Source organism: Monodelphis domestica, chromosome 2 (assembly GCF_027887165.1).
Source record: "Monodelphis domestica isolate mMonDom1 chromosome 2, mMonDom1.pri, whole genome shotgun sequence".
NCBI classification, from domain to species: Eukaryota; Metazoa; Chordata; class Mammalia; order Didelphimorphia; family Didelphidae; genus Monodelphis; species Monodelphis domestica.
Genome location: NC_077228.1, coordinates 105,115,850 through 105,139,555, shown reverse-complemented (window position 1 = coordinate 105,139,555; position 23,706 = coordinate 105,115,850). Strand labels below are relative to the sequence as shown.

The 23,706-nt window shown below is 38.4% G+C and overlaps 1 protein-coding gene across 5 annotated transcripts in view; it reads right to left on the bottom strand.

The window, feature by feature from the left end:
• The window catches only part of PPP1R12B (protein phosphatase 1 regulatory subunit 12B), a 316,463-nt gene that overhangs the window by 88,700 nt on the left and 204,057 nt on the right, over positions 1 to 23,706 (bottom strand). For all 5 annotated transcript variants that reach the window (XM_007481152.3, XM_001363985.4, XM_007481151.3 and 2 more), the window contains 4 exons: positions 11,077 to 11,283; positions 9,785 to 9,968; positions 9,574 to 9,686; positions 7,198 to 7,239 (listed from right to left, as the gene is read on the bottom strand). In XM_007481152.3, coding sequence (XP_007481214.1) covers positions 7,198 to 7,239; positions 9,574 to 9,686; positions 9,785 to 9,968; positions 11,077 to 11,283 — 546 coding nt within the window. The remainder of the gene's footprint in view (positions 1 to 7,197; positions 7,240 to 9,573; positions 9,687 to 9,784; positions 9,969 to 11,076; positions 11,284 to 23,706) is intronic.

The following is a 23,706-nucleotide window of genomic DNA, read 5'->3' as shown; positions in this document are numbered from 1 at the left end:
TAAAAAAAAATTTAAATGCTGCTGAAGAAAGGGAAAAGAAACCAGACTAAGAAGAATGTCAGAAAAAGTTGCAGTTCTCAGAGGTAATGAGGACAATGCTTTTTTCAGTATGGAAAGACGTGAAAAGCTCCAGCCAAAGGTCAAAGTGCCCTGTGGTTTCAAGAGCAATTGAGTTGGGAATCAGAGGTTTGGATACTAACTTGCTCTAGGTGAAAGTTTCTGGGCAAGTCATTTAACCTTTATGTGCCTATGTTTCTCCATCTATAAAATGAAAGATTAGGAATAGAGGGGGAAATGGAGAAATAGTAACAGGAAGGGCAAAAGAAGACTGAAAAGTGTAGTTAGTAGTTTAGACATTCCATTTGGTCATAGGCTCAAGAGATCTAGAGAAAAGCAGAATCCTTTGGGTCCTGTTTCTTCTCTGCTCTTTCATTCCTTTTGCCTATTTCAGCATCTCAATGAACTTGAGACCTTTGTGAACAATAATCAAGATTCCTAAGGTATCCATCAAAAAAAGGCATGTGGAAATGAGAGATTGTTGTTCTACCTCCCAAATGTGCCAATCTACAAGGTAAAGGAGCTTTGGACTTAAGAGTCAGGAGACCTGGGACTGAGTTCTAACTCTGCTACTTGTGGCTATTAGCAAGTCTACTTACTCTCTATTCATTTTAAGGCTACATGATTTGGAGCTAGAAGGGACTCCAGGAGCCATCTAGTTCAACCTCCTCATCTCAAGTGAGGGAGGTTCAGTGACTTACTAAACGTTGAGCAGACACTTGGGATCAGAAGTAGGAATGAAACCCAGATCCTCTAACTCTAGAACCAATATACTTTCTATATTATGCTGCTTCCTTAGATTTCCCATCTGTCAAGTGGGGATGATGATATGTTTTTTTTCCTGCTTTACTAGACTATTGTACAGAAAATGTTTTGTAGATTCTAAGGTACTATATAAATGTGGGTTACTATTAAAAAAACACCTATGAAGTAAAAAACCAAGGTTAATAGAATCCCAAATACTTTCATCCTCATGATAAGATGAAGAATGAGGTACTGTAGATTTATAAAGACATCAAAACAGGTTTATAAAGATATCAGAATTACAAAATGACTACTATGCAGAACGAAACATACAGTTTTGGACCTGATCAGGTGATGAAATAAAAATCCTTCCTAGAATCAGTTGTGTTTGACCACACTAATTTGTTACAAGGGTTTCACATTTCTTTTTTTTTTCTGGGTGAGAGAAAAAATAGATGCTAATAATTGAAAATATATAAATATAAAAATGTTTAAAATGGTGTATAGGAAATAGGAAGGATGGGACTGAAAAGAATTAATGACTGGGTGTATTGTCATGGGGGAAAAAAGGATCCTCAGTTATTCAGGTGACAGAAACAGAAAAACTACACAGGCTTGGTACACATTGATGTAGCTAACACAATCTTTTTATACAACTTTAATTGTCTATCCTTATATACTCATATTTTATACAGTTTTACTGTTTTTCTTCCCTTGTGAATAGCCCTTAGTGACAAAAAAAGCATTTAGTGTTTAACTGAAATGAAATCTACACATAAAACACATGAAAGGTATGAAGTCGAAGATGAGATGGCAGAAAATGTAGTGTAGTTGGTCATGGGGGAAATGTCACTATAATGTATACAAGAAGACCTGCCACCCTAGGTATCTAGGAGATAGATCCAACTGGGGTACAGTGACTAAAGATAAGAATTTTCAAAGGAAGTACCTTCTTGACTAAAACAGCAGTACTCCCTGTTCCCAAGCTGAAATAGAACTGAAGATAAATTGGGCAAGGCAAGAGGAACAAAGAAGAGAGACCACTTAAAAAACATTTGCAGCTACAGTTTAATCAATGGAATCCCTCTGATGCAGCAGGCAGGAGTATAGTCTCATTACACCCTTGGACTTCAAAGGCAGTCTGGACATGGTCTGAGGAGCAGAAGGGAGCAGGAGATGAATATTTCACCGGGTACTAAACAATGCACAGGGACACTGGGCTCCCTGACACCCAAGTATCTCTTTTGTAGATAGGATTAACAGATCTTGAGGGTACCATTTCTACAATGAGTCAAGGTCAAAAGTTATAAAGGGTAATTTAGTTGATATAGGAAGATAGGAGGAGGTGAGTAAGAGTGATGGTGATTAAAAACAGAGGGAAAAATCTCTTCTAGAGTCAAGTTCAAGGACTGAAGAAGAGATGAAGCAACAAAAACTCATGAATATGTTTATCCTCTATTCCTATGACTTAACTCAGTTTTATAAAATCACTCTGACTGGGAAGTAAAGGTACTGCAAGATTAGTAGGAAATAGGTCTACCAACTCAAAAATGCCAGTCTACCAAATCTAATTTGTAGACTTAGGAGTCAGAAGAAACTTAAAGGTCAACTTTTCCAATATCCTTAGAGGGAAGAATATCCCTAGTAGTGGTTTAGGTCTTTACAAAATTATTTCAGTGACCAACTAGCTCTAATTACATATTACTCTCCCCCTCAAAACTATTTCTTAGAACCAAGTTTTATTTTTGTTCTTTTCTTTCATTCAGTTTGAATTTTAAACATTTTTAATATTCACCTTTTGGGGCATGCATTTTTCTTGAAGGGTCCTTCTCAGATCAACTTATGGCTTAAACTCAGAATCCATTTAGATTCAAGAAGGGCAGGTGTCCTGGATATCAGTGAAAAGATGCATTCTTTGCCAACATCTACGATCTATATAAAATGTGGGGAGCGTTAGCAGCCCAGAGATAAGCCAAAGGGACATATTAGTTCCCTTTGAAGTCCTGTTTTGAAACTTTGGAGCTGATCTGTCTGAACATGATGCTGATTTTTGAAACTTTGTCCGGGTCCAGAATGACAAGGATTTGCCTAAAAGCAACAGAAATTTCAGAAATAAGGAATAGGTTTCCCTATTAAGGCATGAAAATACTGAATTTTTAACACATGTAATTCTAAACCTCCCTCAAAAAAAAGCATGATAATACTGATGCCACATGAGGAGGCTTTCGGTATTCTTAGGGAGAAAATGCTGATATTCAATTGCTGAGCAATTTTAGAGGCAGCCCTTAGATAGCTCAATGGAGAGAGCACTGGTCCTGGAGTAAGAAGGATTTGAGTTCAAGTTCAGCCTCAGACAGTGACCAGTTGTGTGACCCTGGACAAGTCACTTACCCTTTGACTATACCTTAGCTATATAATGTACCTCCCATGATTGTTATGAGGATCAAATGAGATAATTCTGGTAACGTACTTAACACAATGCCTGTCACATAGCAAGTTCTAGAGAATGCTAGCTTTTCTTCTGTTGATAATGATGATAAAAAAAATCAAATAATATTGGGGACTAAGTTCTATGTGAGTTCTAATTTAGGATCTGTATCCTTAAGTCTAAATAAAAAGGGAAAGGTGGTAGAATACTGAACTGGAAGTGAGGAGATCTGAGATCTAATAGTAACAATAACAATAGCTCACATTTCTACAGAACTTAAAGGTTTGCAGAGCACTTAACATACATTCTCTCAGTTGATTCTCACAGTAAGTCCATGACGTGAGTGCTATTACTTTTCCCAGGTTATGCCTAAAGTAGGCAAGGCCTAGAGTTATAGACATCTTATTCAAGATGAGAACCCTGTCTTCCCAACTCTGAACCCACTTTTCTCAATATTGCTGCCTTCTACTCTGGGTTCTGCTTGCTACAAGTGAGTCATGTGATCTGGAGGAAGTTACTTAAGGTTTTGGGCTTGATTTTTCCTGTTCTAAAAAGCGAAGGGTCAGACTGGATGATCTCGAAAGTCCTATGGAACTCTAATACTTTATAAGGTAGGAAACAGTCTGATATCTCTTGGTAGTAATGTTCTTCAGCAATTCCTTTGAAATAAAAGCAGTTTTACCTCCACTCAAGTTCCCGAAGGCACCTTTCTGCTTTCACCAACATCTTTTCTCTTAAGCACTTATGCCCTCTAGTGAAGAATTCAAGTATGCAACCCACATTGGCTAGAAATGGTATACCCAGGAGTAAATCCTTAAGGTGGGGAGAAAAGGCAGAAGAAATACCACAAACTTTTTTAAAAAGAAATTTTTAAAAAGATTAAAGGCAGGTAAAAAAACAGGGAAAATCTAAATAGTCACTTTCTGGAAGTATTTTTAAGGCTGTATCTACACTAGATATTCAGATATCAGATACTCAAATAAGTATCCTGATTTCTTTAAGACTGATAGAGAAAACACTATAAATGAGCAAAATTTTATCCCTGTACATTTTCATGCATAATTGAGACTAGTGTCCTCTTCTAATGCTGTAGATCTAATTTCTACTTTACCAAATTTGACACAGGAATAGAGCTGGCTGGAGAAAACTCTTGTCACAGATGAATTGCCAATGTAGATGATGAAGCAGAATTGCTGTAAGAAAGGGCTCTATTATGGAGTCAGCACTTCCTAGAACAAATATGCTTATCTTTAGTAAGCAATTCAAGATTTTATAAACGGGGACATATTTAGATGAGAATTATGTGGTTTACTGAATTTGAACAAAGTCCAGCTCTCAGTAGTAATGTGCTTTAACATCTACATTAAGTAATACATGACTGTAGCCCTGCACATTCTGACTTAGATAATTTTTTTGATGACAACCAGTGGTCACACTGTCATCCCTGAAGGATGGTGCAGATGTGAAAAATTATAACATTAAACAAACCCTGAGCAAGACTGAGGCCCAGAGAGTTACTATGCAGAGGATATGAATTAGTTACTCGCTACTTGAGCACAGAGAAAAGAAACAGGCTTAAATGATACCATTCAGGATACAAATTAGTTAAAAAGAAGGATTTGAATGTTAGAGGTAGAAATAAGTGGCAGACAGCAAATGTTCTTAGGAGAGTTTCTAAAATAGGGAACACCTCCAAGTATACAGGATAGTGGGGCTAGGTCTAACCCTGGCTGGGTGCAGAGGATTATGAAGGCTGGAAGGGAGGACACTTGCGATGTGACTCCAGAGCCAGCATTCTATCTCTTGTGCCACCTAGAGCCTTAATGAAAATAAGTAATCCCAATACCTAATCTAAGACAGGCCAGGGAAAGGGAATGGGAAGTGCACTTGCCTCAATAGCAGCTACAGTTTTTCTGAATTAAAAAAAAAAAGATTAGAGAGGAAAGAACAATGCTCATTTTGATCAGCCAAAAGGTCATTTCCATCCAAGCCTAGCACTTGGCATGCCCAGTTGCCAGGCTTCTCTTCTTCTTGACAGAACAAAGCTGGGGAGCGGCCAACACTGACACTTTGATGGATAGACATGCAGTAAGGGAGGGAGCAGTTTTAAGATGCTGCTGGCTACTTGTCTTAGAGTAGAACTGAGGTAATTTAACCTGGGCTGTGACCAGGCATGCAGGCTGGGAGAGTGGCTTCATACCTGCCAGCACTGGAAGGGAAGAGAAATGGGAATAGAGGAACCAATAATTAATACTTTTACTAGAATGCACTGTCTCAAAGACAGGGGTGAATGTAGGGTGGATAAAAACATTTTTTTAAGGACTGTGTTTTTAATTTGTTGAAATAACAACAACTTCACAGGGGTTGATTCTCTGAGACCTAAACCATGTCCATTTTCACCTATCATAATACTGGCACTCAAAAGTAAACAACTGAGAGACTATCCTAATTAATTTGAACTTCCCTTAAAAGGTATATGGGGCAAACATTTGGCATTTGTTGGCAAGTGCTCCAGGGAACTGGGTGAGTGCACTCTTTTCCAGGTTGTCAAATAACTTTCCTCCAGTCCATGCTTGTCTTCACCAGCTAGATCAATTCTTTAGTTTTAAGCCAACAAACCTAAAACGAAGCTTCTTAAGGCCATCACTATACCCAGTTTTTTTCAATTCTGCTTATGTGGAAGTCCAGGCAAGGGCATCTTGGAATGCATGGATTATACTATCTGGTTACTTCTAATGCCAAGAAGTGCAGAAAAGTTAAGTAGGAAAAACCAGAATGTCACTGAAAACAGACTTGTCCCATGACACCAAAGCCTTCACCCACTGGACTGGGTTCACTCTCAATTCTCTTCATGGACTTAGACTTTGGTGCCATTGGCTCTGTCACTCTATTAGGGTATTGTATCTCTTCCCAGAAAAATTTCCAATATATCACATTCCCTTTACCACCCCTAAGCCCCTTAATCTAAACCAAGAGGGATTTTCACTAGCATGCTACAGCATCAAAAAGTTGTTGGCAACCTGACATTCACTGCTTGCTTCCATTGTCCTATACTCCATCAATACAAGTAAGAAGGTTGCTGCCAGTTGTGGAGATGGCATTGGAGCTACCTTTTTGTAACCTAGGCTTAAATATATTAGTAAAAGTATAAGGCATCTGTTCCACTTGCTTCTACATTTGTTCACATTGACTCAGATGCTGATTTTCCATGTGGGATTCTAAAGAACTTCTGAGACTATGATTTGGTTGTGAAAACAAACAAAACGGATAACAATAAATCTCCATTACACACTATTTTTCATAAAAAGAACTTGTGTGGTAGTCTTTAAGTCTTTTAGCCAACATACAAATCCTTCTTTTTCCAAAGAATGACTGCAAGAACAATATAGCTAATTCCCTATTATACTCAAGAAAATTATACCCTTTGTGGTTTATGTGTGGTGAGCTGGGGTTTTCCCTATCCTCTAACTAGCCGGGAGACCTCTAGACCTCTAACTATAATGTCAGAAGGTCATGTTTCTTGAGTGTCTGATTATATTTTCAAAGTCAAGTAGGAATGGCTTTGGAGTTATCTGAAGCTTTTCATTATTTCTTCCTCCTCTCCAATAGTATAGTTAAAAAGGAATTTACCACATTATTTTTCTCCCAAAGAGTTAAAGAATTTCACATGATCTAATAATATTTCTTTGAGAAAGAGAGAAGACAGGTATTATCATACTGTTGCTGAAGGACATAAATCTAATTCAAGGTCATAGCTTTGGAGATCTTCTTAAGAACAGAGAATAACTAATCTATAATGTCTCTTAGTGAGATGGCTGTTTCCAAACCCCCATGGATAGCTACCTTGAACCTAGACATTTTCATTATCCAACTAAACTACATGGGACTCATTGCTCCCTCAATTAAAACTTCCTGCTTATGAGTATAGCTGACCTTGGAGGGACATGCCTCACTGGCCTGTCACTTACCCATGACTCTTTTAAGTCTTCTGTGCCATCAGCTTCATCTCCCTGAAAAGGAAGGGAGGAGAAAGAGAGGACAGTCATTGTCAGCACTCATGGCAGCAATGAAGAGCCCATCACTTACACAGTCCAGCGTTCCTAGCAGGAAGTAGCTTGATGGACATCAAAATGATGCTTTGCTGCCACTGCTCCCTTTCAATAGCCCCAAGGTTTGGAAGGTAAGGAATATTAACTACAGACAAGCACTTTAAATGATTTTTGTGCAGAAGATAGGTCTTGTCAAGCAAGAATCATCAGCTAACAAAGAATAACAACTCACTCTTCCCGTACCATTCCTTATATCATCTTTGGAAAGAATAAGAACTGTAGAAGCATTATCATTTATAAATAGCTATCTCACAATACCCTTGTGAATTAGGCAAAGCAAATAAGATTATACTCATTTTACAAATGAGGAAACTGAGGTTCAAAAGTTAAAAACTTTCATAGTTAACCAAAGTAGCCATCACCAGAGCTCAGGTTTTTTGACTCCTGGTCCAGTTCTCTTTCCTCCAAAGCAAATAAAGATCTCTAACCAGAGAATAGCTTTTAATAGATGAGTATTTTATCACTGTCATCTTCTTATCCATTAATGGAGTGATTTTAGCTTATTTTCCATGGTAACCAGGAATCATTGTCCACCCTGATTCCACAGGACCAAGACAGGAAAATGTTTGAGTATAGTCTGCCTCCTAGAGCTTGCTTATATCTATTCTCAAAATGACTCTGTAATCATCCATGCTTTTATTTATTTATTTTATTTCCTATGCATCATAGGGAGTAGTGGAGTGGAAGGGACACTACAGAATATAAAGGGATCCTGAGTGTTATTTCCAACTCTACCACAATCTGTGGAACAGTAGGCAAGTACTTCACTTGTCTGAGGCTTCAGTTTCTTCATCTGTAATCTGAGGGTGTTGGACCAGATGATCTCTAAGTTCTCTTCCAGCTCTCACAGTCTATGACTAGGAATATTTGAATTGATTGTATTCATATGAATCCATGCTTATGCAGTCCCTCCTTTCTCCCCACCATAAGTTCCTTATGGCCTGTGTATTTCTTTACAAGATCTAGTACAGGGTTCTGTATGTATAAATGTGGTTTCCTGAGAAGTGTATATAATCTGAGGGAGGGGGAATGAACTAAGCATTTATATAGTATATATTTTGTGCCAGGCACTGTGCTAAGTGCTTTAAAAATATTTCCTTTGAACTTCACAATAACTTTTCAAGGTTAGCTGTTATCCCTACTTTACTGCTGAGGAAACCAAGGCAAACAAAGGTTAAGTGAACTTGCCTGGAGTCACACAGCTAATAAGTATCTGAGGTAAAATTTGAACTCAGATCTTCTTGGCTCCAGGTCCTGGGATTTGTCCATTGCATCACCTATCTGGCTGATCTAGTAGAAAAAGCACTAGTCTTAGAGTTAGATGATCTGGGTTTAGGTCCCAGCTCAAATATTTATTAGCTGGGCAAGTCACTTAAACACTTCTGAGTCTGAGTTTCTTTAACTAAAAAAAGAACTTACAACATTTATTACTCTGCCCTCTCTTTTGGGGTAAACACTTTGTAGACCCTCAAGTGATACAGAAAAGCCAACTGTTATTATTTCATTGGATTCTTGTGAGGAAATGTGGTGAGGGAAGTTCATTCCCTCCCCACCTTGTGGAGGGCTGGCTGATTGACCAACATTCCACAAATACCACAATTATGCCAGAGCTGCATCCTGAATGTAAATAAAAGAAAGGGGGCAAAGCTCACCTGGGCTTTTTTTTTTTTTTTGCACAGACACAGGGTTGAAGAAACAGGTGAGGGAGAGAAAAAAAAGATGCTAAGAGAATAGGCGACACATGGTCTGAGAACTTGGAGGATGAGATTTAACTCTGTGCTTATCTACCTTTTCTATTAATAAACTTTCTGAAAAATAATAACTGGTAGACATATTAATTTTAATTATAACAGAAAGCATAATGAAAACTTTAAAGAACAATATAATGGGTGAATTATAATTATTTTAAATATCCAAAGAGAAGCAGACTATAGATAGTTAAAATCAAGTGAGTCAGCTACCTCTCTGCACTAATCCCTAAATTCCCAGAATGATTTTCTATAGTTTTGCTTTAGAGGCATGGAATTTTCTTCTTCATGGATATTTTCTAAGCGACAACTGAATGTATGATATCAAACTGAAGCTAATCACAGAACACAACCTGTCATTGTAGATACCATTGCTTCTATAAAGAACATCAAGGAAGAGAGCTAAGTGGTATTGTGACATGTACTTCCTTAAACACACACACACACACACACACACACACACACACACACACACACATCTACTTACATCCTTTGTCCAAAAGTTTATGCCTGTCCCTCTTCGCCTTTCCTTGGGTCGGCGCCTCTCTCGGATGGATGTCTTATTGGAGGATTGGTCATCCAAATCTGGATCTTCACTTTCTAACCACCAAAAACAAAAGATATGGTGGGCCTTTAGAACATACGTTTGTGAGGACTGGAAAGGGTTAGCCTTATTTATTTTGTAACAGTCTACATACCATTTTTTTCCATATCCTTTGTGGTGCTTGTAGCAGTTTCTGAACTCTCAGAGTCTAAGCCAGAGGACCTACTTGCCCGGAGGAGATGGGATCCAATAGAAAGGGAAGATCTTGATTCAGAAGGAGAAACTGGTATTGTGGATTTATCTTGCTGGGTTAGGTTTCTCAGTCGTCCATAAGAAGGCTACAAATAATCCATAGGGTTGGATATTAGAAGTCAATTCTCAATACACAAAAGTACTGTAGATTTTTCCCAAATGAGCTTCTCTAAGGCTTTTACTGAAATGAGAGGTTCTCTCTACCAAGGACATTTATATAAACTGAAAATCATAATGTTAACTGCTCTAAACAAGTACAATCTTAGGATTCACATATGGTTTGTATCAACCTCATATTGAAAGCAGTCCAAGAATATTTTTCTTGAGCAAGATAAGGGACAATTAAATTGTATTTGCCTAAAGTTCTTTTGGTGAAAGAGTTAAAATGATAGGGAAGATGGTACTTTGGAGTTGGGAAAATGGTCAGAAAATTAATATTTAGGAAAATTAAAAGATCAATAGGTATGTGAAGCCAGATGCATGAAAACATGAGTATAGAACCCAGCAGCTATATCTGAGCATTCTACCAATTTTCAAGAGTTAAGTTTTTACAGTATTTTTCCAGCTCTCCTTTTTCTTTCCCATTTGGTTTCTTACCCTAATGAATAAGGCAAAAAACTGAAACCTAAATTTGTTCATTTAGTAAAATCTTTGCCACAGGAGACTCTAGCTTCCTGCTATGTACAAGGTAGTATTTCACAAAGGAAGAACACTTTTTAACAAAGTGCTCCCAAGAACTGGCCCTGAACTGGCCAGGCCCAGTCACTCAGGATTGGAGAAAGAAGTGGAAAAGTTATTTCCAACCCTAGTCCTCTATTCATTTCACCTCAGTAGAAAGTAGCAGTGCATGAAGAATGTCTTACTAGTGAGTGGCTTTTCGTGCTCTCTGGAACAAAAGCTGATCTTTAAATTCTTGGATTTGCTAATTTTATTATACTGTGAGGAACATCTCTCCTTTGGAGGACTGGACATTGTACAAAAAGTATTAATAACCCCAAAGAGAAGAAATTGCTCATAATTGGTAGACATTTATCTTGCTAAATCTTTCAGAAACAAAGGTTTATCCACAGAAGTATATCTTCTTCAACTACTGTTCCTTCCAGGTATAAATTAGCACTCTGCAGTGGGGGAGCAAATACCCCAACTTCATTATCACTATTTCAAGAGAACCTAGATCAACCCAGATGAGTTTACCTCTTCATCCAAGTTCCTCCTCCCACGTTGCCGGGTTTCCCCAGTTTCTTTTGTCAGTGCTGTGGGTGGCTCCTGTTTTTCACTGCCACTTTCAAGATGCTCAGGACCACTTTCAGTCTTTTCACTTAGCTGTTCTTGAGATTGCCTTTCTGCTCGGGATCGGCTAAAAGTTCTCTCTGCTTCCTGAAGATCAGTCAGAGTGACACCCTGGGAGAAGACAAGGAAACCTTATTAGATTCAGGGAGAGTAAATCTGACCTTTAAATCAAAGCTTTCCTGCCTTAACTTATGGAAAGTGAGACCAGAAACAAAATTCAGATCTTTGAAATCTAGCATTCTGGCTATTGTCTCAAGTCCACAAAAAATATCCCTCCAACAAAGATGGTTGGCTTTTGGCTGCTGAAAAGCAAAACTCAACTAGAGTTAACAACAGGCTCCGATAAAAGGCAAATGGCTCCTAAAATGAAAACCAATAAGCTGAGAAGGGCTGACCAGAGACATGACCTTGAGGTGAGAGCACGAAGCCCAATTTACCAATCATTCAGGTCTGTGTTCTAAACAATTCGGAATCCATACCCTGGCTTTTCACACTCTCATTCATAGGAAATAGGTTACCATGGGGAATTGCCTGTCTTAACAATACCTGATCCATGGTTAGTTTCTCTCAGAACCATCACTAGAACAGCCCTAGAGATCCGAGAGGTCAAAGAGATACTGTGACTGTAGCTGCCAGGATGAAGTAGAAACAGGAGCTTAATTTTCGTCCTAGCAAGAAAGTCAGGCTTAAGGAAGAAAAAATCAGACTCAAGGCTTAAATAGAAAAATGGCCAAGATTTCAAATGGAGGTTTTCAATGGCACCTTCAGATATTTGTTAATCAGTCAATAATCATTTATTAAATGCCTACCATGTGTGAAGCATTTTGCTAGTTACTGAGGAAACATATTAAAAAAATGAAACTGTCATGGAATTTACATTCAACTGGAAAAAACAAAAACACATATAATTACAAATAGAATAAGCATAAAGAGAATAAATATAGGGTATTTTGAGAGGAATAGGACTAAAAAACAGGAGGATCAGGAAAGGAATCAGATAGATGATGATGCTTTAACAGTATCCTGAAAGAAGATAGGAATTTTCTTTCAAAGGAGGAGCTGAAGAATTAGTGCATTCCAGGCATGGTGAATAGCCACTTCAGAGGCACAGAGACAGGAGATGGAACTGCATGTGTGAAGAATAAACAAAAGATCAGTTTGACTGGATTGAAATATATGAGGAGAAAATATACAAGATGTTCCAAAAGCTTTAGTGTAATTTTAAGTTGGTAAAGTGATCAAAACAGCACCAAGACTTTTATGGCATCCTATAAGATGAAGCTGAAAAGAGGTTGGGATCAGGTTGAAAATGGTTTTAAAAACTAAACAAAAGAGCATATTTTAGCTAGAAGCAATAGGGAGTCACTGGGGCTTATTGAGAAGGAACATCCCATAATCAGACTTGTGTTTTAGGATTATCACCTTGGCAACTGTGTGGTGGACATACTGTAGTAAAGAATGACTTGGGACAGAAAGATCAATTAAAAAGCCAAAGTAATTGTCTAGGCAAGAGAAGATAAGAGACTGACCTAAAGAAGTGGTCCTGGGAGTAAAGAGAAGAGTTAAGATTCGATGGGGGCAGCTGGGTGGCTCAGTGGATTAAGAGCCAGGCCTGGAGACAGGAGGTCCTGGGTTCAGTGTGACCCTGGGCAAACCACTTAAACCCCATTGCCTAGCTCTTACCACTCTTCTGTCTTGGAGCCAATACACAGTACTGACTCCAAGACAGAAGATAAGTGTTTAAAAAAAAAAGATTTGAGGCATGTTGTGGCAGCAGAAATAGCAAGTTTGGGCATTTTAAATGTGGAGTAAGAGGAGTGAGGCAAACATATAATACATAGTTTCAAAATTGAGAGACTAGCTGAATTGTGGTATATTTGATAGAAAAAGGTAAAATCTGGAAAAAGGGGCAGACTTGAGGAAAAAGTAAAAAAGGTTTGATATTGAGCTAGTAAACTAGGAGGTCCAATGGGTAGTTGATGATGAAGCTCAAGGAAGAGACTAGGCTTAATATATAAAACTGGGCATCATCTGCTTGAAGATGATGATTAAGTGCTTGGGCTTTAACGAGATCTGAAAGCAGGTAAGTACAGAGAGAAAAAAGGGTCCAGGATAGAACCTTTGGCTTCCATTTAGGAGGTATGATATATAAAAAGTCAGCAAAGGAGATTGAGAAAGAGCAGTCAGGCAGATGGGAAAACCAGCAGAGAACAATAAATGTTTTTAAAACTCCAAAAGAATATCCAAGAGGAGAGAGTGGTCAAAAATGTTAAATGCCACACACACACACAAAGCCAAGAAAGAATGAAAAAGAGACTATCACATTAGGCAATTAAGAGACCATGGGAAACTTTGGAAAGGACAATTTCAGTTGAGTGTTAAGTTGAAAAGTCAAATTGCAGAGGACTGAGGCAGCACTAAAGGCAATGGATATAAATAGCTTTTCCTTGAGTTTGGCTGTGAAAGAAAAGAGACAAATAGGATGATTGAGAGAAGGGGAGAAGGACTGTTAAAGATGGAAGAGGCTTAGATGCATTTAGAGCAGTGGTTCTCAACTTTTCTAATGCCGTGACCCTGCAATACAGTTCCTCATGTTGTGGTGACCCCAAACAAAAAATTTATTTTGGTGGCTACTTCAAAACTAATTTTGCTACAGTTATGATTCAGAATGTAAATACCTGATACGCATTATGTATTCTCATTGCTACAAATCAAACATAATTTAAATATAGTGATTAATCACAAAAACAATATTTAATTATATGTTAAGAAATATTAATCCAGCAGGACGCAGCCTGAGTGCTGGGACTGGACATAAGTCCTGCCTGGGGAAGGGGTCCGCAGACGCTTCCTTCTTCTTCCTGTCATCTCCCTCCAGCTCGAGCTGAGGCTTCACTTTGCTGGGGTTACTCTGCTCCGTTATCCGCTCCAGGACTCGTTCTTAAGCCCTCCAGAGCCAGCGCCCAGGTGCTCTCTCTGGTCTCTGTTTGAGTCCGGTCTCCAGGCAACAGGGTAAATCCATCCCCCCTCATAGGGGGAGGGCTGCTGATAGGTAACTAATATTAGAACAAGGTGCGGGCACAGCAGGGTCCCCATTATTTCCAAGATCTTGCTATAAAGTAGCATGATTTCTTAGCAGCTAAAGCCATCGGAAATATGCATTTTCTGATAGCTTTAGGCGATCCCTGTGTTTTGGTCGTTGCGACCCACAGGTTGAGAACCGCTGATTTAGAGGATGCTACTTTTCTCCTCAAAAGTCTTTAGCAGCTCCCTATTGATTCAGGAATAAAGGACTAGCTCCTTAGCCTTCCACAACCCTGCTTTAATTTTCCTTTCTGACTTTCTTACTTCATTTCATGTGCTTTATGTCCTGCCTAGACTATTGTCTAGATTAGCATTTGATCTTCCACCTGTCTTAGAATAGTAAATACTCCTTGCTACAAATATGCTTTCTCCTCCTCATCACCACTTGGAATCCTTGTTTCCTTCAAGTACCAGCTCAGGTACTACTTCCTACTCACTGATCCCCTTCACTGATCCCCTAAATTCTAGTCCTCTCTCCCTCTCTTCAGATTATATTATTTTTATGTATCTCATGTTCTCATATTAGGGAACTTAAACATGAATATCGACTCTGCCTCAAACTCCTTAATCATTCAGTTCTGAAAATTCATTTCCTACAACCTACTTCTCCACTTCACTTGTCACCCACAAATGTACCACTTCCATGCTCAAAATTCCAATATTCTCTCATCTGACCACAATCTATTGGCTTTCTACTTCTGCCTCTGCCTTCCCTTACGAAACTCAACTCTTCATCTATCCTATGACCTATAATACCTTAAATCCTTAGGTCTTTCACAAATCATTTAATTTATACTCACAACTCTCTCCTTTTTTCTCTGTCTTGAACAAGTTTAACTTAACCCTATCTTCTTCTCTTGAGTCCCTGGCTCCCTTATTATATTGCAGATTTTGCCTTGCCAAGCCTCAGTCTTGGAAAGCTTCTGCTATCTACCATCTTCAGTTTTATACATGTCCTGCTGAATGTAGGTAGAGAAAAATCACACAAATGATGGTCCACACCAAATTTATACAATCTACATGTTGTATAACATATAGCACACATTGTATAACACATATGTTATGTAACAACATATATGTTGTGTAACCTCATCTGGGCCTACTGCTACTAAACAATCCTACTTTACTTAGCTTATCAATTCCCAGTCTCCAAAGTAGCTCTTCCAAACCTTTACATCCTTCCCCCAAACCTACTATGGTTCCCTCTGTCCCCAACCTCTCAACTGAGAATTTGCCTCATGTTTTATGGAAAAAAAATCGAAGTCATTTGCCTTGAGCTCCCCCTTTTCCACACTTCTTCAACTCATATCACTCAGGTGCCTACTGCCACTATCTCCTCATCTCATGTCTCAAGAGGTAATCTTATGCCTTACCAAGACCCATCCCTCCATCTGCACACTCAATTTCATTCCACTCTGTTTTCTCACTTTCTTTTTTATTTTTTTAAAACGTTATTTTATTTGCTAATTTCCAAACATATTCATTGGAAACAAAGATCATTTTCATCCCCCCCCCCCATAGCCGATGTGCAATTCCACTGGGTATCACATGTGTCCTTGATTCGAACCCATTTCCATGTTGTTGGTATTTGCATTAGAGTGTTCATTTAGAGTCTCTCCTCAGTCATATCCCCTCCACCCCTGTAGTCAAGCAGTTGCTTTTCCTCGTGTTTTTACTCCCACAGTTTGTCCTCTGCTTCTGGATAGTATTTTCCCTCCTAGATCCCTGCAGATTGTTCAGTGACATTGCACTGACATTAATGGAGAAGTCCATTCCATTTGATTGTACCACAGCATGTCAGTTTCTGTGGACAATGTTCTCCTGGTTCTGCTCCTTTCGCTCTGCATCACTTCCTGGAGGTTGTTCCAGTTCCCATAGAATTCCTTCAGTTTATTATTCCTTTGAGCACAGTAGTATTCCATCACCAACATATACCACAATTTGTTCAGCCATTCCTCAATTGAAGGGCATCCCCTCATTTTCCAATTTTTGGCCACCACAAAGAGTGCAGCTATGAATATTCTTGTACAAGTCTTTTTCCTTATTATCTCTTTGGGGTACAAACCCAGCAGTGCTATGGCTGGATCAAAGGGCAGACAGTCTTTTATCGCCCTTTGGGCATAGTTCCAAATTGCCCTCCAGAATGGTTGGATCAATTCACAATTCCACCAGCAATGAATTAGTGTCCCTACTTTGCCACATCCCCTCCAGCATTCATTACTTTCCTTTGCTATCATGTTAGCCAATCTGCTAGGTGTGAGGTGATACCTCAGAGTTGTTTTGATTTGCATCTCACTGATTATAAGAGATGTAGAACACTTTTTCATGTACTTATTAATAGTTTTTATTTCTTTGGCTGAAAACTGCCTGTTCATGTCCCTTGCCCATTTATCAATTGGAGAATGGCTTGATTTTTTGTACAACTGATTTAGCTCTTTGTAAATCTGAGTAATTGAAACTTTGTCAGAGGTTTTTATGAAGATTGTTTCCCAATTTCTTGCTTCCCTTCTGATTTTAGTTACATTGGTTTTGTTTGTACAAAACCTTTTTAATTTGATGTAGTCAAAATTATTTATTTTACATTTTGTGATTCTTTCTATGTCTTGCTTGGTTTTAAAGTCTTTCCCCTCCCAAAGGTCTGACATGTATACTATTCTGTGTTTACCCAATTTATTTATGGTTACCTTCTTTATGTTTAAGTCACTCACCCATTTTGAATTTATCTTGGTGTAGGGTGTGAGGTGTTGATCTATTCCTAATCTCTCCCACACTGTCTTCCAATTTTCCCAGCAGTTTTTATCAAATAATGGATTTTTGTCCCAAAAGCTGGAGTCTTTGGGTTTGTCATAAACTGTCTTGCTGAGATCATTTACGCCAAGTCTATTCCACTGATCCTCCTTTCTGTTTCTTAGCCAGTACCAAATTGTTTTGATAACCACTGCTTTATAGTATAGTTTGAGATCTGGGACTGCAAGTCCTCCTTCCTTTGCATTTTTTTTCATGATTTCCCAGGATATCCTTGATCTTTTGTTCTTCCAAATGAACTTAGTTATGGTTTTTTTCTAATTCAGTAAAGAAGTTTTTTGGTAGTTCAATGGGTATGGCACTAAACACGTAAATTAATTTGGGTAGGATTGTCATTTTTATTATGTTAGCTTGTCCCTCCATAAGCAATCAATGTTTTTCCAATTGTTTAGATCTAGTTTTAACTGTGTGGAAAGTGTTTTGTAGTTGTGTTCATATAGTTCCTGTGTTTGTTTCGGCAGATAGATTCCTAAGTATTTTATATTGTCTAGGGTGATTTTAAATGGTATTTCTCTTTCTAATTCTTGCTGATGAAATGGGTTAGAAATCTATAGAAATGCTGATGACTTATGTGGGTTTATTTTGTATCCTGAAACTTTGCTAAAGTTATTGATTATTTTGAGTAACTTTTTGGTTGATTCTCTAGGATTCCTTAAGTAAACCATCATATCATCTGCAAAGAGTGATAGCTTGGTCTCCTCATTGCCAATTTTAATACCTTCAATTTATTTTTTTTTCTCTAATTGCTACTTCTAGTGTTTCTAGTACAATGTTAAATAATAGAGGTGATAATGGGCATCCTTGCTTTACTCCTGATCTTATTGGGAAGGCTTCTAGTTTATCCCCATTGCAGATGATGTTTGCTGATGGTTTTAGATATATACTGTTTATTATTTTTAGGAAAGGCCCTTCTATTCCTATATTTTCTAGTGTTTTCAATAGGAATGGGTCTTGTATTTTATCAAAGGCTTTTTCTTCATCTATTGAGATAATCATGTGATTTTTGTCAGTTTCCTTGTTAATATGGTCAATTATGTGGATGGTTTTCCTAATATTGAACCATCCTTGCATTCCTGGTATGAATCCTGCCGGGTCATAGTGGATGACCCTTGTGATGACTTGCTGGAGTCTTTTTGCTAGTATCTTATTTAAGATTTTTGCATCTATATTAATTAAGGACATTGGTCTATAGTTTTCTTTACGTTTTTGACCTGTCTGGCTTTGGGATCAGTATCATGTTTGTGTCGTAAAATGAATTTGGTAGAACTCCTTCTTGGTTTATTCTGTCAAATAGTTTGTTTAATATTGGGATTAGTTGTTCTTGGAATGTTTGATAGAATTCATTTGTGAATCCATCTGGATCTGGGGATTTTTTCTTAGGGAGTTCTTTGATGGCTTGTTCAATTTCTTTTTCTGATATGGAGTTGTTTAGGTAATTTATTTCTTCCTTTTTTAGTCCAGGCAATTTATATTTTTGTAAGTATTCATCCATATCACCTAGATTGCCATATTTGTTGCCATATAATTGGATATAGTAGTTTTTAATGATTGCCTTAATTTCCTCTTCATTAGAGGTGAGGTCTCCTTTTTCATCTTGGATAGTGTCAATTTGGTTTTTTTCTTTCCTTTTTTTAATTAGACTGACTAGTACTTTGTCTATTTTATTTGTTTTTTCAAAGTACCAGCTTCTAGTCTTATTTATTAAATCAATAGTTCTTTGACTTTCAATTTTATTAATTTCTCCTTTGAGTTTTAGGATCTCTAATTTAGTCTTCATCTGAGGATTTTTAATTTGTTCACTTTCTAATTTTTTAATTTGCATGACCAATTCATTGACCTCTGCCCTTCTTAATTTGTTAATATATGAACTCAAGGATATAAATTTCCCCCTGAGTACTGCTTTGGCTGCATCCCATAGGTTTTGAAAGGATGTCTCATCATTGTCATTTTCTTCAATGAAGTTATTGTTTCTACGATTTGTTCTTTAACTAACTGGTTTTGGAGAATTGTATTGTTTAATTTCCAATTAATTTTCGATTTACCTCTCCATGTTCCCTTACTAATTATTATTTTCATTGCATTGTGATCTGAGAAAGTTGCATTTATTATTTCTGCTCTTTTGCACTTCTTTGCAATGTTTTTATGCCCTAATACATGGTCAATTTTTGTAAATGCACCATGTGCTGCAGAAAAGAAGGTATATTCCTTTTTGTCCCTATTTATTTTTCTCCACATGTCTACTAACTCTAATTTTTCTAATATTTCATTCACTTCTCTTACCTCTTTCTTATTTACTTTTTGGTTTGATTTATCTAGTTCTGATAGGGGAAGGTTCAGGTCTCCCACTAGTATAGTTTTTCTATCTATTTCGTCCTTGAGCTCCTCTAGTTTCTCCTTTAGAAAATTGAATGCTATGCCACTTGGTGCATACATGTTGAGTACAGATATTTCCTCACTGTCTATACTGCTTCTTATCAGGATGTAATTACCTTCCCTATCTTTTTTAACTAGATTTATTTTTACTTTGGCTTTGTCGGATAGCATGATTGCGACTCCTGCCTTCTTTTTGTCAGTTGATGCCCAATAGATTTGGCTCCACCCTCTTACTTTCATCCTATGCGTATCTACCTTCCTCATGTGTGTTTCTTGTAGACAGCATATGTTAGGGTTTTGGATTCTAATCCACTCTGCTATTCGCTTGCGTTTTATGGGTGAGTTCATTCCATTCACATTCAGAGTTGTGATTACTAGCTGTGTATTTCCCAGCATTTTGATTTCTGCTCCTGTTCCTGCCTTTTCTTCTTTCACTATTTCCTTCTACACCAATGTTTGCTTTTAAACAGTCCCCCTTGTTCCCACCCTTATTTTACTTCCCTTTCTATCCCCCTCCCTTCTTATCCCCCCCTTATTTTCTCTGTAGTCTTTCTAAAATTAACCCCCTGCCCCCTCCCTCCCTTGTATTGCTTCCCTCCCCACCAGACCATTTGTTACCCTTCTACTCCCTTATAGGGCGCAAATCTATTCTCTGCCCCCAGTGGATTGGAATGTTTTTCTCTCTTTGAGTCAATTTCAAAGCACATAAAAGTTGAGTATTTCTTGTCTCCAACCTCTTTACCCTTCCAGTGTATTGAGGTTTCCCCCCTCCCAACATGAGCTTCTTTGTGACATATAAATTTACCCCCATTTGTTTCTTTACCCATTTATTTTAATATTAACCTATTTTTAAGCTCTAGTTATATATATGAATATATATATATGCATACTCATGTGTATGTATTTATGCATGTATATATATATATATATACCTATTTATGTCTTGTCCCTTCATCCTATACAGTTTGTCACTGTTCCCTCTAAGTGTACTTCTTTTTGCTGCCCAGGTAATAACAACAGTTTTTAAGAGTTACAAATGACCTCTTTTCTTATAGGGATACATATCATTTTAACTTATTGAGTCTCTTAAAAATTTTTTTGTTTTGTTTTTCTTTTTTCCCTCTTTTTAAATTAATTAATAATTAATAAATTATTATCTATATGTTATATATTATTTATATATATAAATATAATATATAAAAATAATAAATTAAATAAAAATTTTGATGATTCTCTTGAGTTCTGTGTTTGGACATCAAATTTTCTATTCAGGTCTGGTCTTTTCTTTACGAATTCTTGAAATTCTTCTATTTTGTTGAATGACCATACTTTCCCCTGTAAGAATGTAGTCAGTTTTGTTGGGTAGTTGATTCTTGGTTGTAGACCTAGTTCCCTTGCTTTCCGGAATATCATATTCCATGCCTTTCTTTTTTCCAGTGTGGATGCAGCCAGATCCTGCTTTATCCTTACTGTGGTTCCATGGTATCTGAATGACTTCTTTTTGGCAGTTGTAATATCTTTTCTTTGGTCTGATAGTTCTTGAATTTGGCTATAACATTCCTGGGTGTTGTCAGTTGGGGATTAAGTACAGGAGGTGATCTGTGGATTCTTTCAATCTCCACTTTTCCCTCTTGTTCTAGGATATCGGGGCAGTTTTCTTTAATAATTTCCTGTAATATAATGTCCAGGCTTTTTCTTTTGTCATGGTCTTCTGGTAGACCAATGATTCTTAAATTGCCTCTCCTTGAACGATTTTCTAAATCCTCCATTTTGTGAATGAGATGCTTCATATTTTCCTCAATTTTTTCATTCTTTTGGTTTTGTTTTATAGTGTCCTGCTGCCTTGTGAGCTCACTTGATTCTAGTTGTTGTATTTTGGTTCTTAAAGACTGGATTTCATCCTTAGCTTTTTCATTGTCCTTTTCCTTTTGGTCTGATTTTCTTTGGAGGTCATCTTTCATCCTCTTTACCTCGTCTTTCATCTCCTTTTTCTCATCTTTCATCTTCTTCACCTTATCTTTCATCTGCTTTGCCTCATCTTTCACCTCCTTTGCCTCATTTTCCAGCTGGCTGATTTTGGCTTTCAAGACACTATTTTCTTGTTTTAGTTCAAGTGCCTCTGTTTCCAGATGACTTATCTTAGTTTTTAAGTTCTTTTCCCAATTGTCTTCAGCCTCTCTTAATTGTGTTTTGAATTGAATTTTGAGTTCTTCCAAAGCCTGTATCCAATTCGCTGGGATTTCTGATTTTTCCTTTGCTGATCTCTCCCCCTCTGTTTCGTTCGCTCTTTGCTCTACCTGTGCAGAAGCTGTCTGTTGTAATTTCTTTCTTCTTTTTCTGTTGTTTGCTCGAGTTTACCCCTTCTTTGCTCCCTGTAATTGTCTGTGCTCTTGCTCCTCTCATTTTTTTTGGTTTTGGGGCTGTCAGTCTCCCCTCTTGGAGGTTTGTCAGATCTCTTGGTACAGTCTCTAGGGGAGGAATGTTAGCTTCCCTGTCCTCTGGAGGCTTTTGATCAGATTAAGTTCAACTGGGTTGGGCTGTATGTGCTGTGAGGCCGAAGACTCCTGGAAGGCTGGGCTGCTCAGGCTCTCTCCAGTTCTCTCCAGCTGCTTCTCTGCTGTCTGCAAGGTTCCCCAGTGCCTTTGCCCACCCCGAGGTTCCTGTCCTTGCCAGAGGCCTTGCACTCTAGGGGGGGAGGGGTCCTGGTCTCCCTGAGCTCTGAGGAGTCCTGATAGGATTAGGTTCAACTGGATTGGTATGGATATGCCCCAAGGCAAAAACCTCCCAGTGAGACTGGAGCCAGATGGAAGGACTCAGCCATGGCCCGGTCTCTCCCTGGCTTCCTTCCCACTGTCCACGCTGGACGCTTCGAGCCCGGTGCCCTGCTGCTCACAAGGTAAACCCTCCAAACCAGCACCTTTGCCTGCCCAGAGGTTCCCGCTGCTGCTGGGGGATCAGCCCTCTGGGTTGGGGGGGGAGGGGTCCTGGGACCTTCCCTCTTCCTTCCCCTTAGACCCAAGTGTTCTCAGATTCCGGCTTTTGGGGAGCATACCTTTTGATTTGAGTCCAGAAGGAGGGTTCCCCGCCTCTGTCCTATTGTTAAGTTTGAATTTCAATCCCCTAGGAGCATTCAGTTTGTGATCGGTAAGGAAGGGTTTTCAGAGGTCTGAACTTTTGCTGCTTCTAAGCCGCCATCTTGACTCTGCCCCTGTTTTCTCACTTTCTGATTGCCCACTCTGTCATCCCCATATGTCACTTGTTTCAATCTCTCCTTGCCTACTAGTTCCTTTTCTACTATCTATAAACATGTTTATGACGTTTCCCATCCTCAAATACTTTCCACTCAGTCCTTCTTTTCTCAATATCATCTCTATTTCTTCTGCCCTTTGTGGCCAAATTCCTTGAGAAAATCATCTACAATAGGTGAATTTGTTTTATCTCCTATCATCCTCTTCTTAACTCCTTATAATCTGGTTTCTGATCTCATCACTCCACCAAAACTGCACCCTCAAAAGTTACTAGTAATCTCTCTTTTTTTCTAAATTAAAACTCTTACCTTCTGTATTAGAATCAATACTGTTAACGATTCCAAGGTAGAAGAGTGGTAAGAGCTAGGCAGTTAAATGGCTTGCCCAGGGTCACACAGCTAGGAAGTGTCTATGGTCACACTTTAATCCAGCACCCCGTCTTGAGGACTGATTCTTAATCCATCAGGTGTCCCCCAATTATCATTTATCAAATCCAGTGGCCTTTCCTTGATCTTCATTTCTACTGACCTCTCTGCAACCTTTGACACTCTTGATCACCCTCTTTTTCTTGATACTCTCTTCTCTCTACATTTTTAGAACATCATTCTCTCTTGGTTTTCCTGTTACCTACATGATCACTCATTTTCTGTCTCCTTCGCTATATCCTCATCCAAGTCATTCCCTCTTAACTCTAGCTATTCCTTAGGGTTTTGTCCTGGGCCTTCCCCTCTTCTCTCCATACTATTTCAACCTCTATATCCAATCTGCTATCAAAGTCAGACTTCACCTTTGAAGCATCTCTCAAACATGCCTCCTTCTCTTCTATGACACTGCCACTACTCTGGTGTGGGCTCTTACCTCACACCCGAACTACTGCAAGAGCTCGCTGGTGGGTCTGCCTCATCAAGTCTCTCCCCCTCCAATCTGACACCAAAGTGCAGATCTTACCATATCACTGTCCTACTCAATAAACTCCAGGGGCTCCCTATCAACACAAGGATCAAACATAAAATCTTGTGGCATT